The sequence below is a fragment of the Akebia trifoliata genome, chromosome 7 (assembly GCF_017979445.1).
Source record: "Akebia trifoliata isolate Shusen 1 chromosome 7, ASM1797944v1, whole genome shotgun sequence".
Taxonomy (NCBI): Eukaryota; Viridiplantae; Streptophyta; class Magnoliopsida; order Ranunculales; family Lardizabalaceae; genus Akebia; species Akebia trifoliata.
In genome coordinates, this window is record NC_141381.1 from 26131254 (window position 1) to 26156207 (window position 24954).

The window sequence follows — 24954 nt, forward strand, 5'->3', positions numbered from 1 at the left end:
ATGTTGTCTAGCATTTTTAGTAATAAAAGCCCATGATGTTTTGATGATAATGAAGACTCACTCCTCATAATTCTTTTTTTTTTATATTAAATCTTAGGAGTATCCCCACTTTTTTTGTGAGACTAATCTCCTTGAGGCCACACGCACCTTCCTACCCAATTAATTGTTACAACATGTAACCACATTTATTGAGGGGAGGGGAGGGGGGGGGGGGGGTTATAAAGATTCGAAGTCACAACTTGGAGAGCAAACCCAGTCTCTTCCTTACCATTTCAGCTAACCTCCGGTGGGTTACTCCTCATGGTTCTTATGACTTACATGAGGAATGACTTTAAATGTGTAACTGCTTCAACTTGGTGATTGCTCAGTTCTCAGAATTGATTTAGTCAAGTTATGTGTCTGCAACTCTTTCGGACATCATGTGTATTTTACCTTAGTGTAGAGCATGTTGTAATGACCTTTGCTGCTTGGATAATTTTATGGTGACTAGTTATAATACTTTGATATATTGCTACTTAGGTAATTTCACACAATTTCCTTAGTATATTAATCTCCTTACAGTAATTCCCAAAAGTAGTAGTAGTAGCCGCAATACTAGTATCAACTAGTGAGCAATATCAAAAGAAGTAAACGAAACAACAACATAAATCACTAAGCAGGAGAAGGAGAAGAAGCAATAACATCAACTACTAGGTAAGAACAGGAGACTAAGTTGTTGACATAACTTGGTCGAATCACTTTAATGTTTGAGAGAATGATCAAATGATGTAGCAGGGGGTCGGCTCATTGAGGAGGTTGAACCTCTTTTGGATGAAATAGTAAGGGGTTGGCTCTTTGAGGAACCAAACCTCATTTGGATGAAAATATCAAGGGGTCGGCTCTTTTATGCGGTCGAACTTCCTTTGAATGAAAATAGTAAGGGGTTAACTCTTTGAGAAGTCCAAACCTCATTCGGATGAAAATACACAAGAGTCAGCTCTTTGAGGAGGCCAAACCTCCTTTGAATGAAAATACCAATGAGTCGGCTCCTTTACACGACTGAACCTCCTTTGGACGTAAAATATTAAGGAGTCGATTCCTTTAAGAGGTCGAACCTCCTTAGGATGAAATAGAGGGGTTGTCCAAGGAGACCGAACCACTTTGAGGGAGCAAGAGAGGGGGTGGGATCGGCCAAAGAAGCTAATCCGCTAACATATTCGAACCGGATTAGACCGGATTTGATTACCTTGATCTGATAATTTTGTTAATCCCTACGAAGAAAATATTTTTGGTTCCTATAGTCTTCACCCCCATTTTCATTCTCATTAATTTCGGAGGGCTTGTATTATTTTCCTTATTATTCTGAATGCTGGCGTTGCTTGATAAAGATGATAACAAGATTATTTTCCTTATTATGAAATAGATGATAACAAGATGCTTTCCAAATGAGTTGAGCATGCCTTCAGACTTGAAGTGAACCATGCATTAGCCATGGTCAGGTTTGTGTCAATGTTTAATGCATGGGCCATCCAATGAATCATGACGGAATGGTTGATGTATCACTTATTATACTTCGATTGGAAGCATAGTTTTAAGTCTTGTCTGAGACCGAGCCCGAGATGACTCGTCTGATATGTCTCAGTATCGTCCACCAACGAGATGGATAGACAAGTCATTGTATCGAACGAGATTTAAAACCCACATTCATTTTTCTCATTATTGAACGAGATGTCTCAAACTTATCGAAAAACTCGTCTGAGACGTCAAAATGAGTTTGGTTTAGATTTAAGAATCCGATACTGGTTAATAATTTGATTCTAAAATCTGAATTTATGTTTGGATTGGATTGGATTATAAAAACATTTCTCTTTTATTCAGAAACATAATCTAAAAAAAATTAGGCAAAATTCATTTCTTGTGATTTTGAAATATGTTTCTTGTATTGATGGCTAAAAGTATGTTTTGGCACATAGATGTATAACATTTTATATAACAAATTTAAAATAGTAGGGACAAGAAGAGATTCTTAATTCTAGATTCAAAATTCAAAAATCAATATTTAGATATCGAAGATCAATTTTGTAATCTGATCCTCATAACTCCAAATTAGAATCTCAAATAGAAACCTACCAACCAAAAGTTAGAATCGGAGACAAAACTACAGATGTAAGAAAGATTTTGGATTTTGAAAATCAATTTCATAAGATGTTTCTCTGATTGAAATAATTCAGTATCTCGAATCTATACTATTTTTCTTTTTGGATGGTAATCAGGGGTTTAAGGCCGACACCCGACTAAAATTTAAAAAGAAAGAAAGAAGGATTACAACCTAACATAGCGGCGGCCGCAAGCATCCTCTCTAGAATTAAATCAAATTGCTTGTGAGGGAACAATCTCACCGACGCCATTAAGCATACCAACAAGAAAATCGGCTGCCCTATTAGCTTCTTTAAATACAAAACTATGAGAGGCCCCTAAAAAAAATTGAGCTCCAATATCCTTAATCTCCTTGATGGACTTACCAAAAAGGTTGTACTTTCTCTATCAAATTGTTAAGGATTTTGTTAACTGTGTCCTAAGGGCACACATTAAAGTGCAATAAATACACCTTGAAAATTGGAATCTAAGGGTATTTTGATAAAAAAAAATATTTTTTTCAAGGTTATTTTTGATACAAAATCCAATTTTCAAAGTGTATTTACTGCACTTAGGACACACACGTTAACAAGACCCAATAATTAATAGCCAGGAGAGGGCCAGAGGCCACTTCAATTTTCCCATCTAAATTGATGGCAAACCTTAGTCCATGTTTTATAGGCTCCAACTCAAGGGGTTGGACTTTCTTGTTAAACAATTAATAGTGAGGAGCGAGTCTGAGACCAACCCTAAATTATTTTTCATCTAAATTTGATCACAAACTAATAAGTAAAAAATACGACCCAAAGATCCTAACTATTATGTACGAGTTGATTCTGATATTGGAAATTCTTAAACTAAATGTAGTGTAATCAGGGTCTACCATGGTTTTAAATCTTGTTTGATACAGAGGGTGTCTTTACAATTACATTATCTCCTAAGATAAACGAGATGTTTCAGACGATATTTTGAAAATCTTGGCAGCACTAGTAAAATTCAACTAAGTCAATCGGAATTTTGAAGATTTTTATTAAAATAATTAATTTTTTTAGAATTTAAAATTATATCATATAAATAAAATATGATTTTATAACTAAACATCTTCTAATCAATCTTATTTTATTAAAAAATATAATTATTTTAACTTAAAAATATATAAATCACTTATTTTAAACGGAGTTAAATGGTTTGTCTCATCATGTCAAATCGAGTTTTGAAAGCATGTGATCTACAAGCCAAACTAATGATTAAGTGAGACATAAATTGTTTCATTCAGATCTTTTTGATAAAAAGGCGAAAAAGATTATGGATTATTTAGGACTTGGTCGAATCATATGCAAAGCTCATTGTAATTCCACATATCCTGCCATTCTCCATTGATTGCTTACTTTGTCAACCCAGGATTATATTTCATGAAGAAGTTTTACACCAACCATCATCTATTCGTTTTTTCTTTAATGACTTATTATATGGCCTGTTATAACTGAGAGTCGTGTTGGGGGTGACATCATGATTTTAAAACTCGTCTAAGATCAAGATGTATTGCCCAAGTTAAATCGGTATCGTGACTAGACGAGACAAATGCACAAACCCTTTTGAGATAGTCGCGTATCACGAGATAAACGAGACAACAGGTTTTCAAACTTGAAACCCTACGCTCTCACTCCCAAATTGATTTTTCTACATCTTTTTTTGGTTTCATTTTTTAATAAGAATCATTTTTGAATTTTTTTAAATGGTTAAAAATCATTGTTTCAATGCTAAATGAGATGAGACGTATCGTCCGAGTTTACTCGATATCTGAACTAAACGAGACGAGATGTGAAACTGAGTTTTTAAAAAACATTGTCTCAATGCGATTTTATTACATTTCTGAAGTAGAGGTATGCCTATAATTGTAGATATTATTTCCTCGTACGACAAGTAAACACATCTATGATTATCTGCTCATCTCGCATCGTAAATGTAAAAATCGCAATAAATCCAATCTCACCCCAGCGTTAGTGTATAACTAACTGACTTACATGTTGTGCAATTATAACATTTTTTTCAGCTCTCCAATAATTGAAATTTTACACCAACCATCAATCATCAAATTAAAAAGATTCTACCAATTTTAAAATATCTTCTATCTAGTAAACAATTTCAAAAGGAATGGTGTATTGTAAGTAAAAGTTGGTGTGCCAATAGAATCACTATCTTCACTCTCCCCCAGTTCTGTCGTTCGTTTTCAGAAGTTTGATTAATTAAATGCCACGTGTAGCAATCTTAGTGGTTATAAAAACGAGTTTTAATTAGGTAGTTAGAAGTCAAACAAAAGCAAATATGGTGGACCCGATTTGACTCCCACGTGTCTTCCTTATCTCTCTAAGACGACAATATTCGACCTTTATCTCTCTAAGACCTCAGTAGAGCTAATTTACCTTTTCAGGCGTTTCGAAGCTCTGCGATTCTCTCAGAGATTCGGTGAAACGTTTCACAATAATATCTGGAGATTTCTGCAATTCTTCTTCTCTTCTCTCTTCTCTCTCACTCGAAACCCTAACTCTATTTCAACCAATTCGAAGTTTTTTGGATCGAATTAATTAGCTCTGCATCTTTCTTAGTTTAATTCAAGCTCGATTTCAAATTTCTGAATTTCTCCAAGACTTAAAAACCACATGAATTGTTTCTGATTCTTTGCGCCTCAGAAACCCTAAAAATTCCAAATTTCTCTCGAAATCTTTCTCAATTCAGCTCTTGAGTTTTTAAAGAAACAATCTTTCTCTGTTAAAACTCCATGGAATCCATAACCCCCACTCGTCCAACCCTCCCCATGTTCTTCTCGATATTTCTCATAATTTATCTCTTCTCCTACTTTGTGATTTTTCGAAATTGGAACCCAAAATACCGCTCAGAAGCTTCAAGTTGCATAATTTCTTTCTTCCATGGAACTCCTGCTGTTTTCTTAGCTATTTTTGCAATTTTGACCCAATCTCAACGTGGGTTTGCATCTCCAAACACAGATTTCCAAAACACGGTTCTTGAATTCAGTATTGCTTACTTCTTGATGGATCTCGTCCATTATTTCACCTTCTTTGCTGACGATCTCCTCTTCATTGCGCACCATTTAGCGACTTTGTTCGTGTTTGTGACTTGTAGATACTTGGTTTCACATGGGGCTGTTGGAATCCTTGTTCTTCTGGTTCTTGCTGAGGTAACAAGTGCTTGCCAGAACACGTGGACTCTCGCAAATGCTCGAAGAGCAGAGGTACCCAGTGCAGCTAAACTGTATGAATTAATGTCTCCTCCATTTTATGTATTTTATTCTGTTGTTAGAGGGTTTGCTGGGCCGATTTTCGTTTACGAAATGTTGGTTTTTTATTTGAGTGGAGAGGCAAATAATGTGATTCCAAGATGGGTTTGGGTTTCTTGGATGGTTGTAGTTATAATGGCCATTTCTGTGAGTATTTTGTGGGTTTCATGTCTTTGGTTGGAGTTGTATAAGGAGAGGAGTGGGAAATTGGAGAAGAAATTGAGCTAAAACATGAAAGGGTATTTGTTTGTTAGGTTACAATAATTGCTGAAATGAGCAATTTTGGGGGAATTATATGACATCGATTAGTTTCTTCTTTGATAGATTGTGAGTATGGTTGGTTCTAAATCAGAATAATGGATGATGGGTTTCATTGTGATAGCTCAATTTGTTTATATCTCTGTATTCTGAGCACAATTTGATGTAAAAAAAGATGTTTAGAAGCCCATTTGATCATAATACTAAACTAAATACTTTCGTTTTTTTAATGTGGGATTTTATACATAATAGAATTTGGTGATTCATAAATGTAGAAATTCGAGATTTGATGATAATATCTTCATGTTATGATTTTATATTGTTTTTAATAGTGCATTATTTTTTTTAAAAGATGTTGATGAGTAATTTTTGTTGGCATCATAACATGTATAACTATGTTTGAGAACATGTTATATTGGACATATATAATAAATTAAAATAATTTTTTACCTTTATGTTTCGTCCTTATTTCTTTCTCATTTTTTTCCCTGAAGTTTTCCCTTGCTGTTTTAAACCCGTAATCCGATTTTGTGACTATACCTGTGATTTTGTAACTGCCTGTTGCCTTACAAATTAAACATCAGACAGAGGAAAATAGAAAGTTCTTTGTTATCCTATAAGGACCACTTTATCATTCAATTAAGGAGATCATCTCTTGTGTCTGTCATGCCAACTGTTACACCTACGAATGATCTGGACCGGGGGGACAACAATACTGTTGTGTCTTGATTAATTTCGTATGGAGTCTATGCGTACTGCAATAATAGCGCGCACCAGCACACACACACACACACACACACACACAAGGTTCAGATTCCTTACTTGAGATGATAGATATGATGCACTTATTTGGTAGGTTGTGGTGTTATCTAATTTTCTCCCAATTGTTTTGTTTCTATTGCAATCATCCGTGCTATGTGTGATGTGTAAATATCAGAGAAAAGAATACTTGGCAGTAATTTATTCATTTCAAGAGTAAATCCAATAGACAATAAATTGAGACAAGGTCGATTGAGATGATTTGGACATGCAACAAAAGTTGATTACAACTCTTATTAGAAGGAACATATGAGTTGAAGGTTCTAGCGAGAGGAACACTCAAAAGATTATCAAATCCAACACAACAGAAACAAGATTGAATTTAGAATAATAATATATGAAAAAAAAAAGTCATTTGATTTTATTCATAAATAATTTTAGCTATATTCAGTTTAATGTAAAAACTTTTGTTAAAAATATTTAATTACAATTTTGTAATAAATATAAAATAATTAACTGCGTAGGCTTTAACTTATTCAAATATCAATGTGTCTTTCTTATTTAAAATATAAAGTAGTAATATTAACTAGTAACTAACTATGATGTTTTTCCTATATCAATATGTCTTTCTTATTTGAAAATATGTGATGGTTATCCCGTTTTGTTATTTTTTTAATATAAATAATTTGTATATATTAAATCATAGTTTTAGAACTTGTCGAGTTGGCTTGAAACTCGACTAAGCTGACTTGACTTGATTGAATATTGAGGTGAATTGGTCATAAAATATGAAAAAAAATCAACCAGCCAAGTTAAATAATTTTTTTTTAAAAAGTCAAGTCAAACTCAGTTGAGTTAGGTACAGAGTCAAAAATGAAATTGTATTTCTAAAAATCCAGATTTTTCTCCCCAAAATCCATCTAAAAACCCTTATTTAAAAAAAAAAAAATTCAGTATCTTCAAGCTGTTTAACGTATTCTACCTCATCCTCAATCCCTTGGTTTCAAACTCTTACAAAAAATCTTGATTTTTTAATCCAAAAAACCACCATCTTCAAGTTCTTCAATTAGACTCAATCCAAAGATTTCAACCTGTGAGATAAAACTCTTGATTATTTCAATGGAAAAGCCATCATCTTCAAGTTCTTTAACCAATTCAACATGTCTTCATTTGATCGGCTTCAATCGCTTGAAAAAAACTATGTTTGAACCCTAAAAATTCATCTTGTTTGCTATTAGAAAGGTTATATGAGATAAATATTAAACTTGACGATGGAGATTTTAAGGTTAAGGAAAAATCAAGGGCATTTCTCTGGATGAGGGTATTTAAGTTATAAAATATTTTAATTGGACTAGAGCAAGTCGACTCCCCGAATTTTCAAATTGACTTGACTCAATGGACATTCAAGTCAAGTTTAAAGTTTTAAAACTATGTATTAAACATTATTTAAAATATTCCATGCTGGTAAGGCTTACACCTCAAGGCACAGACCAGCCTAAAATATCGTCTCAACAATATAAAACATTGGTTCAAATGATAGATTATAAGAAAAAGAAATACAGATTCAAAATATGTAAACATTGAAAATCTATAATCAACTGATATGTTAACAAATAAAATCATACTAACAGAAGAACCAAGGGAGATATCCTCAACCCACAATCATCCACTCCACTTTAAGAAAAAAAACTTGCCTACTATTATTTTGTAAGGCAATCACCTACAGCAACCTTTTTTTTTTTTTTTTTTTTCCTGAAATGAAGAACTAAGTTGGCCAAGTTGAATGCATCCTAGATTAAATGAATCGGTTCACTGCAAGGTTGATTCAGACTTCTTTCCATACCCCTTTCAACGAACCTACCCTACCCATTTGTAGGCCATCTCCTGAATCACCCTGATGTACATATCAACTACATTCCTGTCAAGCCTTCATTCCAAAGAATTATATGCGGATAATAGAGGCATTTGTCGTGTCAGGACTCCCACGATAGTTAAGCTCTACGAAGGTACCCCCTCCAACACCCTTAGCTAATCTCCCGGGATTCACACCAATGCACTTTACTTGCTCTTCTGCACCTGTCCTTTCCCCAAGGGACAATACCTGTGGAAACACAAACAGTTATGCTGCAAATCCTAATATATGTTAGTTAAAACAGGCTACTAATTAAGAAAAATGCTTATAAAATATGTTATAAAATCAATGGATGGTGTTGGCGCACTTCATGCACGAACCATTATGTATGGATGGTGCATTATACGGAATGCTTTCCGTCTTTCTCATTCACTATTGATCGATGGAGAGAATGAGACACGACGATGGGTCTAAGAAGTCTTGAGAGTTTAGCACAGTTTTACGATCACTACCTTCACAAAAGGAGCCAGGTCTGAAGGCAAGATGAGAATATCTGGAATGGAAGAAATCTGTAGAGCTTCTGGAGCAAGAGAAAGATCTAGAGGAACATCCTCTGAGGGAGGATATAGAGGATAAAAGCTGTCCAAAAACAAAACAAGTATGTTTGAATGTCTGAGCTACTAATTATCATTTAAGTGTATAACTTCCCAGATTAATGCCTAATACGTGCCTGCGTTGGCCAAGTACATGTGTCGCAAGTCGCCCCATTCGATCCCTAGATGATCCATCAGCTGGGATTCGCGCTATCTCCTCTCCACTGAGCTGTTTTAGAATATCCACGGTGCAGCAACCTACCTTGACCTGAAATCCCAAAAAAGAGAGTACTTCAATTACAACCTACACAAGCTTTTGTCCATAAGAGTACAGTTAAGATCTCTTAAACATAGAACATATATGGACTCTAAACTCGGCTGACACGGGCAAGTCCCTGACTCATGCAATAACTCAACCATGAAACAGTTGACCACCCAATTCTCCAATCATGTTAGAAACATTGATTTTAACAAACCAAGGAAAAAATAATAATCAGATATCAGCGCACAAAATCCGTACCTTGTTTGCATTGAAACGTCCTGGATTTGTAAGACTAGTAATCTGGTCAAGAAAGTAAATTTGAATTTAGTAAGAGGCTGCAACTCTAAAGAATAATAGATGATTGAGTAGAGCCAATAGTACACAATTAAAATTTTCAAATCCAAGAAACAAAATGTACCATATGATTGAGTTCAGATGGATGGATATCAAATGCAGGCTGCAAGACCAAAGTTTATAAAATTTGAGAGTTAATATTCTGAATTAGATTCTATTTCCATCGCTAGTTGAATGATTAAACAAAAGGAATAAAATAAATTTAAGAAATCCTGCAATAAACAGCACCTGAGGGAAGACAAAGTCATGGCCAGCATCCCGTATAGATGGCACAAGAATCACACGTGCGGCAGAAGCCATATACTCAACATAATCTTGCAACTGGTTCAGGAAAGATAAATTTAGGAAGCAAAACATTTCATATTCAAAAGAATTAAAAGTTGGAGTACAAACCCTTCTTAGAATTTCAACATGAAAAATATCATCAAAGCTTCTATCAACGGTTCCTGTCTTAATCTCTGGATGTTCAGAATCAACAAACGGCCCGAGCTGCCAAAAGTTTCAAGGTGAAAACTACAACTTCTATAGCCAAAACAGAGAAAGATTCATAGGTTAACAAACTGAACCAGTTTGGGTCTCACCAGCATAAGCAATTGAGGCTGTTTTCTGCTTGCATAAGCAAGCAATTCTGTTAGAGGCTCAAATAACAAGTTGTCACTTGTGGTGTAGGGACCTGCTGCAATAACCTGTTGCCAATTTAAGAATCTATTCACACTTGGAAGTAAAAGAGAATATATAATGCAAACCAAAGTAGTAGGTCTTTTAATGTATACAATCAAAGATCAAAGATAAACAGTTGTATGAATCCAAAGAGGTCTATGTTCTCAAATCCCATCAGCCTAGATATTGTTAACTTCTAATAGACGTGTCTTTTTATTCAAATGTGTTATTGAGAAGCCGTAAGATACATTGGAAAGCTCGTTCCAAGACTACAACAGATGTTTCACAACTTACGTAGAAATTCTAATATTTGGAGTGTCAAAACTATGTTGAAAGTTTTGGTATAATAGGACAAAAATTAGAGGTATTAGAAAAATATCGATGTTACTTCAGATGGATAGCTAAGATTTGATACTTAGGCCTTTAGTTAGGTTTTTGGATTTTGTTTTATTATAAATAGATAGCTGCAAGAACAATGTAAGGAGACTTGATTATTGAATGAAATTAACCTTTAGGACTATTTCAGATTACTTTTTCCTAGATTTCCTTCCAAAAAATTTGACTTAAAAGATGATTGAAGTTTTATATGGTGTTCCATTATCAGCTTAGAGGCAGGCAATAAAATGTCAGTACCACAATTGCTTCTGCCACAATATTTATATCAAGCACATATCCAATGGTGAAGTTCATAAACAATGAGAAAGTACAAAGCAATAGAAAATATCATGGATACAAATAAATGACATTCAGTTTCTTTAATCATTCAAAAAGCGCATTAAGCTATAACCGTGTTGTATTTATTACCCTCTGATGGGATCATATAGGGTGTTAATCTAACACATATTTGCATACCAAAGATAGCTCAGTTGCTGTACTGGAAGGAGAAGCTGGCAGAAATTCCTGGTCCATAGCTTGCTTCTTAGCTGGGGGCAACTCCACATCAGGGGAAGATGACGAAGGAATAAAATCAACCACTTTTGATGCTATCAAACAATGTCCACTAGGATTGTGCCCCTCGATGCCCACCACCTATACCACTTCTGAAACTATTTTAGTCCTTGACCTAGCTAAGAATTTGAACCTATAAGTCATGGGATATCTATTACTAGCATTTTACCTGGCCTGGGAAAAAAGAAAATTGAGGTAATTTCTGTAAGTCGAGACGCACACGTTGACCCCCGGAATGCTCAACACTGTCAAAAGATCAGAACCCACGTTTAACAAAAAAGCTAAATAATGAACCATTGCAACAGGCATGTACAAGTGGTGTATCAGCGGTTTGTGACCCATCATTTGAAGAGTTCAACAACATCAATCTTCTAACAAAAAAATCTATTCCATCCGACAACTGGCATCACGTGTTCTTGGATCGGCACATTTATTATTTTTTATGACACAAGGGGAAAAATGTTTCAAACGTGATTTTGCTAAAGATCCAAAATGCAAGTTCATCCGACTGGACATACGTGCCACGTATCTGGCACAGAAGGGAGAACAACTTTTCCCCACCATACACTCCTTTAAGGTATTCCTAAAAATTAATATTCATGGATCTATGTAGTTATTAAATTACACTATACGATGTAAAGTACACACAAATTGGTGAGACAAAAACAGTTCAGTACCTGCCTTGTAAAAGGATGGACTTCTCATTTAGATGACCTTCTCCATCACAACAAACCATTCCAATTGAAAACACACTTTTCTGAAATTATAAATTCTATCATCAGTACAAATTTTAAATGTAAACCAACTCATCCAATTAACAGCTGGAGCAACTAAAGAAATGACGATCCTTGTTTGAAACCAAAAGTGAATATATATCTAGTCCAAAAAAAATAGCACATACGCTTAAGAAAGATAATTTGGATAAACAGAACAAAAATTACAAGTTAGCCACCAGTAAGAACTTAAAAAAGGCACCTGATTGCAGCAAAAAGTGAGCAAGGATTCCTAAACCGGGATGGATGGATGAATGGAGGGAAAGAAGCTAGTCTAGAAAAATAGATTTATTTGCCCACTTTAGGGACTTTCAGATGTACAGTGTGGAGTTTGTTTGTGTATTGACAAGGAAAGTCAACATTGTATGTCTACAAAAGATGGAGATACAATTGTGCCTCAAAGATGACTATGGCATCTCATACAAGGAGATGAAAATCCAAGAAATGGTAAGAAATAGTGGTAGTGAAAAGTTGGATAAATGGCATTAGAAGGGTTGAGTGTTAATGATAGACCTCTGTGAATTAAATTAGTCTTTAGAAGAATAGCTAACGGTATTAGAGCTTATGAATCCAAAGTAAGACTAGATGAGAGCACTAAAAGATGACTTTGGGAAAATATATATGGTTTATTACAGAAATTCCAGGTGGAGAGCAGATATTTAGAGGATGGGACCGAAATGGGCATGAATAGAAAGACAGCTAAGGAAATGAGAAAGTGCAAGAAGTACACCTAGAGCCAACGGAGAAATTCTGAGTAAATTATAAAAGGAATATAGGATTTGAACACAATTGAAGATACATCCTTTACTCATACTTCTTACTCGGACAACTAAAGGAGAAATTCTGAGTAAAGATGGAAAAATCTCCTTATGGTCTTTAGTGACTTTTAAAAAGCATAAGTTAAAATACGTAGAGAGGTAATATGGAGGGCAATGAAAAAAAAAAAAAAAACCCCAACGAGTACATTGTCATTATCAAAAATCATTTCTGCTAAAGTGTCAACTGTCCTAGGAAGAGTTGGTGGTGAAACAACTTAAAATTTGCAATGGGCTTGAATCAAGAACCTGCATTAAATCCATATATTTTCGCATTGGTTATAGATGAATTAATTGTTCATATTCAAGAGCAGGTTCCTTACTGTACACTATTTGCAAATGATGTAGTCGAATGATAAAGCTAAAGACGAAGTCAATGCAAAACTAGAATTAGGGATAAATAATATAAAAAAAGATTTTCAAATAAATAGGATGAAAACATGGTATATGCAATAAAAACTTAATATGGATACTCAAAGGAAAGAGACTTAATTGTGATTGATTGGCAAGGATGACATTTTAAAAAAAAAGCAACTGGGGCTTACACCATGAGGCCTCAAAACGAGACTTTCCCAACAACATGCCCTAAGGCATTTTACAAAAGCATAAAAGCTAGTGAGACACACTTTGTCCAAAAGATGCATGGATTGCACCTGTTATATGATTGCCACATAACAAACTGAAATGGAAATGTTTACAAGAACAATAGGACCAACATGCTCTATGGAACCGAATGTTGGACATCCAAAAGAACATGTTCAGAGAACCAGAGAATAATGATGAAGTTATAGTGATGGATAAGAGGAAAAAGTAGAAAGGGATAAATCATAAATGAGCACATTCAAAGGAATCCGAGGATGGCCCAGTAAGAAATAAAATTGAGACAAGTCAGTTAAGATGATTTTGATGTGTCTAACAAGACCAGGACATAACGCCCATGAAGATAAAAAATCGAGACCAAGGCTGACAGAAATGATAGGAAGACACATGTCATGACAGAAAATATAGTTTTTGTAGAGTTGAAGGGAAAAATTAGATTCATGTTACCAAACACAAATAGTTGGAACGAGTCAAAGATGGCGATGAACCCACAAACAAGTTAGGGGGAGAGAGAGAGAACTTATGAATCGGGGCCATTATAAGTCCCACCAAAAAAAATGCCGTAAAGAAGTGAAAATTCCCCAAATATCCAATCAATCACCTGTGAAGCCACTGTAGGGTCCATTGGTTCCTCGTAGAGTCCAGAAGCAACAAATGCAGTTGCGTGCCTTCTAATGCGATTCTCAAGGGAATTAAACTAAGTCAACAAAAAACTATTAGAAAAAAAGTGACAAAAACAATTAGATTGAAATAAATCCCTTTTGTATAGTTAGGATTGATTACCCTATCTTCAATTCTGTCGTACATGAACCTGCAACCAGGTTGTGGACACGATGCCTGAACTTCCAAAGAGCACCTTTCACCAGGCTGAACCCTCCTAATGACATCATCCTCGTTGTTTGCAAGCTCGTGTTCTCTTACTTCATTCTCTATCTCTGGCGACTTATTGAAAGTGGATTGCACGATAAACTTGTTTGTTCGTTGCCCAAAAGGGGTCATATGGTTGCTGGAAAGTTTTGATGGTTTCCCAGACGAGGCCCTAGTCCCATTCGTTCCAGGTGTTGAGTCAAGTGGCTCTGCATATCTTTCTTGTCGGTCTGTTGGAGTTCCTATAACACCCTCTTTGGTATCCTCATGCTCGTCACTTAGAATCCTATATAATGGGATCTTATCAATTGGATGAAATTGTATTTTTTTATGATTGTCTATTATACAAAAACTTGTTAAAAGTCAACATGAGAATAGAAATATTGAAAATTACAGAAGGGATGGAATCTATTAAGGATCTATAATGTCCAACCCTTAATCACGAATAGGCAAGCTCGCTTTTTTTTACTCTTTAAAGTGTGATAGAAAAGCTTAAATATATGCATTTAGCAATAATAATTGAGATTTATAAAGCTCTGATCCCTATCTCAATCTAAACACATGTAAAAGAGAGAGGTGACTTTATGCCCACTGCAATGGTGGTTAAAATGAAAGTTCACATTCTTGATGGACTTCACACAACACCATAAAATCAATCAAGAAAGCCTTATCAGAACTATTTGGGGTCTACAAGATGAATCCTGTTCCATCCCTCCACTCTATCCAAGGCCAAATCTTCTGTTGAGGTATCAAGCACAAAAATTAAAAATAAAATGTACAAAAAACTAAATTTAATGCTCACATGTCGACATCATTACTGGAGTAGATGTGCAGGTAAGGCTCCTCTTTAATAATTGCATCCTTTTGTACACTTTGTAGGTGTGACAAGAAACCATCCATATGAGCATTCTGTAACACCGTTCCGCTTAGTTGCCTGTCAAAATAATACATATTAGACAGCATGTCATCCCCAAAACACAACAATTTCCCTTTTACGGGTTCTAAAAATTAAAAAAAACTAAAAAATTAAATAAAAAAATCCTATTGTGTGATTGGGGCACGCCCTTTTTCGACAAATGAGCACCCACTTGTGAATTGGCAATAATAGTTAAAACGCATTTCATGAGGGAAAATTTCTCTGTTTCCATAAGAGAAGTACAGCAATTATAAAAAAGTGAGTGTTTCTCTTGATCACTTCAGTTTTGCAAATCCAACACAAACACCCCAAAGTCAAGCAGAGATTCATTAAAAATGAACGAACTTTTCTTCTTAGTTTTCTTTATATTAAGATCTCAACCAAGTTAAGTATCGATTCCTACCAAACAGAAAAACTACAAAATCAAGCAGAGATTCATTAAAAAAACCAACTTTTCTTTTGAATTAAGATATCAAACAAGTTAAGTATCGGTTCCTAGCAAATCGACTTTCTACCAAACAAATAGAGAACAAGGGAGTTCACCTGTTGAGATAGTAAACCTCCCAGCTTGATACGAGATCTGAAGGTCCAAGCTTGTAATTTATGCAGAAAGTGAGACCTAATAGAGGAGAGGAAGAGAGAGAGATGTGAGATTTGTAGTACTGTAGTTAGGGATTTTGAAGGAATTAAAATGGTAAAAAGGAAGAAAAATGAAGTAAAAAACTTACATTTCTTCAATATTTCCTCGTCTTTGTCGAGAGAAAAACCGCTCTTTTCGAATTCAGCTTTGATCTCTTCTTCCATGGCGATCTAGGATTTGAAATCTCTGAGTTGCAGAGAAGGAGAGAAAGTGACGACGAAGAGTAAGAAATGGCGGGAAATTTGCTTTGGGCGAATAAGTATGTGTCGCTAGGGCGGGAGAGTACATTTGTCAAATAAAATACCTCTACTTTTGAATATATTACAGAAGTACCCTTGGCAAAAAAAAAAAATTCCTTAAAAACTTCTAGTGCCGCACCATCTTTTATTCATAACACATCAATTAATGAAATTGGGCATCTAACCCATGGTTTCAAAACTCGTCCAAGACCAAGACATCGTGAGTTGTCTCAATATCACCGGCAATGAGACGAACAGACAAGTCAATGTATTGGACAAGATTTAAAATCCCCATTCATTTTTCTCATTGTTGAACAAGACGTCTTAATGTATTGGAAAACTCGTTCGAGACGACTCGATCTCGTTCACAAAACGAGTTTTAAAACCATAATATATAACCCCCAGTAAGAGTCCAATCAATTATCCCATTATACCTTGTTGAGAATTGTTTCTAGTAATTCTCACCAAATTACCCAACTCAAGACCCAAATCCCAAATGAGAGTCCATCTTAGGGACTTCTGTCAGTTTCAAAAATCCAATTCAATCAAGTGAGGAGTAAATATTCAAGAACTCTGTCTTTCTTTCTCTCCCTTTTAACAAACTCTTTTGAGAATGAATGAGGGTTAAGTGATTGGCTTTTGAGTGAAAGATTAATGTGTGTGATATTGAAAACTCAAGACAAATTATTTACCTCTAGCAAATTAATTGGGGTTTTGTTAACACGTGCCCCAAGCTGCATTGAATGCACCTTAGAAATTGAAATTCCTACCAAAAATGCCCTCAAAATATTTTTTTTTATCAAAAATACCCTCAAATGCTTATTTCCAAAGTGAATTTAATGTAGCTTAACGTGTGTCCCCACACGTTAACAAGACCCAATTATTTTATATGAAAGATATGCATTTTATAACTAATGAATAAAAGTTAGCAATACAATCCCTTTTCTTTTCATTTCTTTTATATTTTTTTAGTGGATTTCAATTTATTTTCAATCTTTTACCTTCCCCATGCCTTATTTTTCCTTATCAATGAGTATAATTCATATAATATGCATGCAAATTATAGAGAATTAATGTTGCTTGATAAATGATAAAAGATAATAGTGATTGAGTATACAAAAATCCATAATTTCAGATCTTCCTCGAGATCTAAACTTGATGAATCTTCTTATCCATTTGACTGTCTCTTCACCACAACCTTTCCGACGATCAAGTTAGTGTTAGTAAAAAAAAAACATCACATTTAAGTGCAATTTCCCGTTTTGACTTATCCTATTACATAATTTATCTCATCAATCAATCGTGTGGTTGAAACAATCTAGGGAATATTCCACGCCCCGGATTTTTCTAGAATAAGATTTGATTTGTTGTGTTGGAGATAACCTACCGACCCATGGGCATATTATGAGGACGTCCGACTTTCTGAGCTTACCTCGTAGTGGCAATTCTTGGATCCTCAGAACAACAGGTTCATACCTAGAGGTTGATCCCAAGATGACACATGGCACTATCACGATTTTTACCTCCTTGGTGATGCACCGTGTCAAAATCAAATATAAGGATGGATGGTTTAAGGGATCCTAGGTATTGTTTAGATAAGTTTTCTCAATTTAAATCCCTTAGAAGGCTAGTGCAAGTTATCTAATAAAATCTAACACCATAAATACATTCAATCCGATGATCTCCACTTTCATCATTGATAATCACCATAGAGAGACAATAAAATCGCACGATCCAATCGAATGTTCTTGGAAGAGATTATGATTGACTTGATCAGATAGGTCACATGCTTTGACAAACTCCACAATAATTAGGATTTGATATAGATGAACTTCCACAAATCTCCACGACGCGATGGATGGTTTATGATGATACGAACCTTTTAATCGATGAGATCAATAATTGATATTAGGTGCTATCAATCTCACTCCTTATTGAAAGGCACATGTGACTACAAGAGAATGTGTCACACCATAATCAAACTAGGGATAAGGATGGGTGGTTTAAGAGAAAATGGGTTGTATTTAAATAGATTTTATTTTAAATTCTTTGTAAGTTTTTTTTTTCAAGTTATTCAATAATTGATGGAACATAACTATTTTATATCATGTGCAAATGCATATTCATTCATCTCCCATCAATGGACATCATTACCATATATAATAGGACCTCAAATGCCAAGAAAGTCTGCAATTCATGTCCATCATTATCATTGTCGAGATTGGATTTTTTGTCCGTTATCGTTCATTATCACGATGGATGTGTCTTTCATTATCTTTGATTTATTTCATTTTCGTGGATGGTTGCCATAATGGGACCTCAAATGCCAAGAAAGTCCGCAATTCGCGTCCATCAGTATCATTGTCGAGAGTGGATCTTTTGTCCATTATCTATCATTATCATGGTCGATGTGTATTTCATCGACCATCAATTTTTGATATTTGGATTTTAAATATTTACATTATATTTAAATATATTTATTCATTATATTTAAATATTTGGATTTTAGAATCATTAAATATTTATGAGAGAGAGAGAGAGAGAGAGAGAGAGAGAGAGAGAGTTAAGAATTTTGAAATCCATAACAGCACCATTGCTAGAAACACACATGAAAGAGAAATATGTAATAAAGAAAACATATAAAAATGTAAATAGTAACATACTATGAGCCTATAAAAGATCTCCTTTTCCATTTGGTTCAATGGCCATATTTCCTTTTTCAACATAATCCACATTCCCAAACACCACAAATTAAACAAACCAAGGAGATCTCATAGATTAATAAACCCTGTTTGACTAATTATATCGATGGCCACTACCAGCATCTTCGTCATCAAATTCTGATCTTTCGGATGACCTCCAAAAACAGATCGCTTCCTCTGACACAGAGAAAATGTTCATGAGAAGAACTTGTAGTCCTTGGATTGAAGGATGATTTGCCTTAGCCCACCAATTGGTGATAGAATCATCAAGCAAAGACCGAGAATTATGCAAATCTGTAAACACACGAACCCAAACTATATCATCAGCATAATCATTCAAACGACAATGCAAACACACATAAAAGGGTAAACTATTTTGATTCTAACATACCCAGTTTGCAATCCAAGATAAGCTGAATTTTCTTGGCTTGTAGATCGCTAACCACATGACGCATGGGAGCTGCAAAACGGGATTCAAGAGAGAGATTTAACATTCATTTTGATTGTTATAGTAAGAAATAATTGTTCTAGTAAGAAAGGGAGAGAAATCATGGCTTACAAAGTATGTAGTTGGGGCGAAAGCGAAACCTCCAAAGAATCCAAGTAGTCCTCCAAAGAAAGGAAAGATTATAGCGACCAACATTGTAAATGCTGCATTCGAAGAAACACATAACTATATTAAATATCACTACTTTTCTAGACTTCACAATTGCTCAATGAAAGAAGAAGAAAATATTACTCACCAACATATAGAGTTCGTGCAATCAACCGGAGAGTGAGACCAGGTGGGAAATGCATCTTCTTCACCAATACGGTTTCCATCATGTCAAACACGGGCATCGCATAAATCTTAAATACACAAAAGTGAAAAAAACAGAAATGTCAGACAAAACATGTAATAGCATATGATAAAGGGTGAGATACGTGTCGGGAAGTATGTGAAACCGCACCTGATAACTTCCAATAACATGGACAACAACAAACATGTTAGCCATCACGATTAGCCAAGTGGGTTTCTGGAGCGAGATGAGGATGTTGTCCTCAACAGCGTTCCCAAACATCCAATACCCAATTAAAGCGACGGGGAAGTAACATAAAGCAACAACGATGTAAGCAACAACGACACCCTTCCACATAGGTTTCTTAGATGGCTTCTCGGGTGTAGAAGGGATAGTAGCTTGGATCTCCAAGACCACATTGTGCCCTGCATAGGCGAAAGCTACATCACCCAATCCGCTAAAGAAGTTAAAGACGGTTCCTGGTGTGGTCGTAGCTTTGTAGCTGTAGTCTACATTTGGTTGAACCCCCTTATGAACAGAAGCTGTCCAAGCAATCGTAGAATAACTGTCGAAAAACAAATCACAAACATTAGTAAAATAGAGAGAAATAATAAATCTGAATAGCACAGGAATATTTTTAATTAGTGATACCTTAGGGACATGACGGCTGCAGCCAAAGACACGATCGAGATAGAGTTGAAGTTGGGGAGTTGGGCGAGAACATAGTGACATGAGGCGAAGATCATGATGAAGTAAGTGAGTTTGATATCTTTGCAGGGATCTTTGCATACCAAATCATGAACCTTCTTCAACGATCTTCCTCCGTTACCATGTAAACTATGTCTACACCAACTTCAACAATTAGTTGTTGGGGTACAACGATCCATAGCCCAAGTTTTTCACCAAAGGCGTGCTGACCCAACTCGTGGTATCGATCAAACCGCTTCCCTGGCACCATCTCGTGCATCTCAACCATTTGCCATAACGTGTACAAAGTGATGACCCATGATATAACAAGTACAGCCACACCGGGACCCCTAAACATTAAAAAAAGATAATTTGATTAGCGTTCTAGACATCCTGCATATACACATTTAATAATAAAGAGACATGTTCGGTTTCATTAAAATGAAAAAAAAGAAGGGAAATCAAGTCCATGGGATAAATAGCCTCAAATTAATTGAAATCGACTAAAAAGCAGTCTTAAACACATTTCGGACGCTTGATTTGAGGTAATCTTCATGTTAATTTGTAGAATAAATTATCTAAAAAATCTGTTATGACCCCAAATAGATACGTGTTTAGCCTTTTGAATCGTTACCACCAACGTATTTTTGGTGTATTAGTTGAGTTCATATCATTTGGCATCAGATCCAGCATGACTTCTCGAGTTCAAAGCTCAGAAGGAGGGATTTTGGGGGAAAAAACTACCAAGGACCCAAAAAAAGATGGGTACCAAAGTGAAAGCCCACGCATAATGGGCTACCATGGATGTTGGTTACATTGTGTTTGTGGTATGTTATGACCCCAAATGGATCTAGGCTTAACTTTTAGAACCATTGACATCTAGGTATTTTTGGTGTATTGATTGAGTTCATATCAGAATCCAAATCGAGAAACAACCTCGAACAACCATCAAAACAATCCTATTATGCAATCTTTTTTAAACATCAAAGTATAAATATCTCTTAATTAAATCCATTAATTAAAAACACCAAAAGAAACTATCCTGATCAATATAGAAACTACAAAAACATAATTCTTACACAAAATAATGGCTGAAAACAAAACAATCTCATCTATCACCATTATTGAATCAATTCTATAAATTTACCATAGTTTAATTTATAGAACTGAGATTATAAACCCATAGTCGACTGAACAAGCAAAAAAAATAACCCTATTAAGCAATCTTTTTTAAACATCAAAGTACAAATATCTCTTAAAAAAGTGCAATTTTTTTATTATTTATTTTTATAAATCCATTAGTTGAAAACATTTAGAATCTACCAAAAAACAGGACTTTTACACAATAATAGCTATAAAAAAAAAAAAAAAAAAGATCCAATAACAAAACAATCTCATATATCAACATTATCTAATAAATTCTATAAATTTACCATAATTTAATTGATTTTTGAATCAAACATACCATCCAAGCTCTGACATGGCATAAGGAAGACTCAAGACGCCTGCTCCAACCATAGCTGTGACATTGTGAAAAGCAGAGTACCACCATTTTGCATCTCGTGAAGAAGTGATCGGAAGCCATTCATCGATCTTCTTCTCCTTATCGGATCTTGTGTCGGCCTGTGCAGCATTATTAGCCATTTTTCTAAATCAAATTCAACACCAACAAAAGCAAAACAAAACAAAAAAAAAAAGATCCAACACCCAAAATTCTTCTTCTTAATATAATCAAAAGAAGCAACTTTGGAAGTGAATTGGAAGATTTCAGAATTCTTTAATTGTGACAGTTTCCCTTTGAAAAGAGAATCTGTGAGTTAGGAATGTTGGATCGTGTATTTAAGTCAAAGAAGATCCGTATCTTTTTCTAACCGTTTAACGACCCATGACTACGAAATTACCAGACTATCCCTATATAAGGCAAAAACTTTGAAGCTGCCCGCCTCTTCAATTGAATTGAAGGAACCTTATTCTTTACATAACACGTGGATCCTCCGATCAGCCAATGTTTTCAAACTGATGACATAGTCCTTGACCTCGGTCTTCAATTATAGACTAATTAAAAATGATTGCAATGACCTCATCTTTTAAAAAAATGAAGTAAGCGGGAGAGGGGCGAATTTTATCATTTTGATTTAGTCCATAGGAGAAAACTGAGGTCAAAGAGGGAATGTTAGTAGTTCAAAAACATTGGGTATCTTAAATAAGTAATGATTCTCTGATGCCCCTCTACACATGCCTCCATCATAAAATCGTAGATCATTTGCCTCGGGATATGTATAATCATAAATCTTTTTCTTCTGTATTCCGAGACAAATGATATATGGTTCTATCGTAGGGGCATAGGGAGGCGTGTGTCTCATCTCAAATATAGAGAGCTGTTATTAACACACTAACTTTTTCTTACAAAACACCAATCCTTGTGAAATTAGAGAGTTATTTATCATATATATATATATGGCAGATTTATCAAAACATGCACAACTTTTAATTTATTTATCAAAATGGTACACTATTCAAAATATTTCCGAAAACGGTAATTTTACCATTTTCGGAATTAATTTTTTTTACCAAAACAGAAAAAAACAGTAAAATATATATTTTTTTTACCGAAAATACCCTTTTATTTTTTGACTGAAATTACGAACATAAAATTGATTTCATTAAAAAAAAAAAATTGTAAATACATATGATTGTTGGATTACCGAAAGTGAGTGAATCCTTTTAGTTGGATTTTCATTTTTTAAGGTTAAAATTGTAAATACATATGTAAAACAAAAAAAAAAAAAGGGTATTTTCGATATAAAAAAATACATTTTACTGTTTTGGTAAAAAAAATTAATTCCGAAAATGGTAAAATTACCGTTTTAGAAAATATTTTGAACAGTATACCGTTTTGATAAATAATTTTGAAAACTGTACCGTTTTGGTAAATTATTCTATATATATTGGTGTGTTAAAGTAAAAGTTGGTGTGTCAATAGCAACTCATCAAATATATTTTCCTAGAAAAATATAAGAGACCATGTGTCGCACAGAGGGGAAGGGTAGGTTCTTGCGAAGTTTTCCAGTGCGAGTGGGTCGTTAGTGACGGTGTTCTGGTAAATTGGAAAAGTGTTGAAAAGGTGTCCCGATTCTGTGAATCAGAATCCCCTTACTTTTAGGAAAAAGAAACTAAAAAACAAATTCTTGTTGAGGTTTTTTGAGTTGTATACGCCATCATGATTACTGGGCCCCACAACTAGTGGATACGGCAATTAACAGATCCTGATAAGTCAAATAAAAAGAAAATTGATCCAATGGTCTGAATTTAACCCAACAATCTTCTTTGTGTGAACTCTAATACATAGTGGGGTCAATATAAGTTATTTGTTGCCACGTGTACGACTGAGGCAGCATGATGTAAAGTAGAAGGAACTTGGGATTGTGCTCTAAAGTCTAAACCCGGGGTACATTAGAGAAAGGGACTTGACAACTATGACATGTGGAGAAACGTAAACAACGCTGTTCGTTTGTTCTAATTTATAAAAATAGAGCGAGAAGCACATGATCATAAAAATAGAACATATTTCTCTGAAAATAATTTCTACTTATAGAATGCTGAGTCAGCGTTACATTAAAATCAACCAATCGTGATCACAATATTGGTGGGCCATCAATTGACTTGGTCAAAGTTTTAAACCCTTGGGTGTCGGGCTTTGGCTTCATTTTAGCCACGTCGATCGTACTCGTTGATCTGAAATCTCAACTACTCTCACGGTGCTGGGAGCTACGATTCGAATATTTTTATGACACGTGGACACGCGTTTTCTAAGAGGCCTGTCCAGAGAAGACATTTAAAATGTCTGTCCAGAAAACAATTGATGAATGTTGATTGAAGATTAAGTTCCAACCTTATTAAATTTACAGGAAAATTCTCGGAAATAATATCTCACCAGAAATTGTGTGGCTAAGGTCATATCGCACATCTTGACGTGAAAGTGAATAGGATTCATTGATGTTTTTTCACTCGCATCTCGAGAAAAAGCATCTAGGATTCTCATGCACTTTCATGACAGGGTGTGCGATGTGAGGTCGGATCTCGAGGTCACTTCAACATTATTATTCTAAGAAAACTAGACAATCAAGAATAAGAAAAAAAAACAAAGGTATGTCATTTGGTCCAACGACGTTGGACACTGGAACGGCTGAGATGGAAAGAGAAATACAAGTTTCCTAAGTACAGGCTTTCTAAGGATTGGAGTCTATAGGGGATCTCTTCCCATCTTTAGCGATTTGTTGGATCTCTAGAATTTTTCAAAATCAAAAGGAATTGAGATTAAAACAGGATAAGACAGGAACCAAGATAGGTAAAACTGGGATAAAGAGTCTCAAAAACCCATTTAAATCTCTAATAAACTAAGATAACTTCAATTGCCACGCCAACTTTTGCTAACGCCACCCAAGATGTGCGCTAATTCTTCGGTGATTTTCATATGAATTGGGGTGGCATTAGCAAAAGTTAGCGTGGTAATAGAATCACTTTAACTATTAAGCGAACCAACCAATTCAGAACAAATGCAATTAGAGAGAGAGAGAGATGGGTCTTATCTTACCTTATTGGAGACATAATTGTTCTCATCAGGAGCGTGAGTTCCCATGGATGTAAAGATTTGCAGAAACACTTAGAGAAGAAAAGAACAGAGAGAGAGAGAGAGGAAAATTGGTTAGAAAATATGGAGGAGAGGAGTATTTAAAAAGAAAAAAAACCGTGTTTGAATCTCTGAGAAACTGAGAATAAGAGATCTTGAGAGTGACGTTAGTTTGACTTACAAAGTCTTTGCAAACCTGTATTTACTTAC

The 24954-nt window shown here is 34.9% G+C and overlaps 1 protein-coding gene and 2 pseudogenes across 2 annotated transcripts; 1 reads left to right on the top strand and 2 right to left on the bottom strand.

The window, feature by feature from the left end:
* Window positions 1-4522: 4522 nt before the first annotated feature.
* On the top strand, window positions 4523-5709 carry LOC147398608 (TLC domain-containing protein At5g14285 pseudogene; annotated as a pseudogene).
* Window positions 5710-8071: 2362 nt separating this feature from the next.
* On the bottom strand, window positions 8072-15871 carry POLA2 (DNA polymerase alpha 2). The gene is made up of 16 exons (XM_086447865.1): window positions 15796-15871; window positions 15611-15686; window positions 14954-15085; window positions 14068-14437; window positions 13886-13981; window positions 11774-11853; window positions 11266-11341; window positions 11001-11177; window positions 10070-10174; window positions 9882-9977; window positions 9717-9809; window positions 9553-9591; window positions 9393-9434; window positions 9010-9140; window positions 8792-8918; window positions 8072-8528 (listed from the first exon to the last, which is right to left on the bottom strand). The coding sequence occupies exons 1-16, from the start codon at window positions 15869-15871 to the stop codon at window positions 8370-8372; spliced, it is 1875 nt and encodes a 624-aa protein (XP_086303991.1). The 3' UTR covers window positions 8072-8369.
* Window positions 15872-18557: 2686 nt separating this feature from the next.
* Window positions 18558-24870, bottom strand: LOC147398610 (lysine histidine transporter 2-like; annotated as a pseudogene). The gene is made up of 8 exons (XR_015179959.1): window positions 24709-24870; window positions 21580-21737; window positions 20079-20464; window positions 19599-19992; window positions 19392-19497; window positions 19208-19299; window positions 19040-19108; window positions 18558-18942 (listed from the first exon to the last, which is right to left on the bottom strand). The product of XR_015179959.1 is annotated as a lysine histidine transporter 2-like (transcript).
* Window positions 24871-24954: the final 84 nt, after the last annotated feature.

Excerpts from the sequence above, each read along its gene's own strand:
- POLA2 (XM_086447865.1), bottom strand. The coding sequence starts at position 15,871 with ATGGAAGAAGAGATCAAAGCTGAATTCGAAAAGAGCGGTTTTTCTCTC. Across the intron at positions 11,178-11,265 it reads TTTCTTTTTTCCCAGGCCAG|GTGGTGGGCATCGAGGGGCA; the intron begins GTAAAATGCTAG and ends GAAGTGGTATAG. Across the intron at positions 9,978-10,069 it reads AGCCTCAATTGCTTATGCTG|CTCGGGCCGTTTGTTGATTC; the intron begins GTGAGACCCAAA and ends AACTTTTGGCAG.